This window comes from Entamoeba histolytica, genomic scaffold (assembly GCF_000208925.1).
Source record: "Entamoeba histolytica HM-1:IMSS scf_1104750516959 genomic scaffold, whole genome shotgun sequence".
Taxonomy (NCBI): domain Eukaryota; phylum Evosea; order Mastigamoebida; family Endamoebidae; genus Entamoeba; species Entamoeba histolytica.
In genome coordinates this window covers 1-897 of record NW_001916113.1, presented here as the reverse complement: position 1 = coordinate 897, position 897 = coordinate 1, and the positions used below count along the sequence as shown (strand labels likewise).

The 897-nt window shown below is 22.0% G+C and overlaps 1 protein-coding gene across 1 annotated transcript, besides 1 other annotated feature; it reads right to left on the bottom strand.

The window, feature by feature from the left end:
* Positions 1-258: 258 nt before the first annotated feature.
* Positions 259-301: a repeat region.
* A 90-nt stretch (positions 302-391) lies between these two features.
* EHI_043540 (uncharacterized protein) lies at positions 392-847 on the bottom strand (the record flags this gene model as incomplete). Its single annotated transcript, XM_001914567.1, has 1 exon — positions 392-847. The coding sequence occupies one exon, from the start codon at positions 845-847 to the stop codon at positions 392-394; it is 456 nt and encodes a 151-aa protein (XP_001914602.1).
* Positions 848-897: the final 50 nt, after the last annotated feature.

The following is an 897-nucleotide window of genomic DNA, read 5'->3' as shown; positions in this document are numbered from 1 at the left end:
TAAAATTACCATTGATAGTTACAACTATTAAACCATTCAAGAAAAGACTCAATTTATAATTTTAATAAGACTCTATTATTCATGGTATTAATCTTAATGGACTAGTAGTAAATTAAAGAATAAGAGTTTTATAATTTGAAAATGAAAAAAAAACCATTATTAAATAGCCACATAATTACTGAATCTGACTTTAAAAAATAATGAGTTAAAAAAAAGAAGATAAATCAGAATGATAATAATGAGAAAATGCAAATAAATAAAGCAATTAATTAAGTGTTAATAGAACTAGATTTTATTGTTCGAAAATGAAAATAAAGAAATAAAAAAAAAAAAATTAACAGAAACAGGAAATAAATGAAGAAAAAGAAATTAGAATAAACATAAAAACCAATTAATTATAATCTAAATGAGTTTTACAACGTGAACATAGATGATTCTCTCTTCCTAAACGTTTTAAACATAATAAATGATAAAATGTTTGACAAGTACTATTTGGACAAAACGTTCCTATTGTTCCAGGTAAATTACAAATTTCACAATGAGGTAATTGTAATTCAGATGCTTCTTCTGAAACTAAATAACAAGGTCCAAAGGTAAGTATTCCTGAAATTTCATTAAGATAATTAAGTTCGATTAAGATATTACAAACTGAATCATATTCATCATCTAATGAATTTCTTTGTATTTTATAATTATTATTTATTAATAATTCTATTAATTCATTTACTTTTTTTAAATCATTTTGATCAAATATACATGCAACTTGATTTATTTCATCAAGATTTGTTGTTATTAATACATAAACATAATCCCCAGTGTTTTGATTAATAGATCTACGTATTTCCATATGTAATGCTTGAAATGATTGATTAAGTTCTCTTATAATTGAAGAAATTG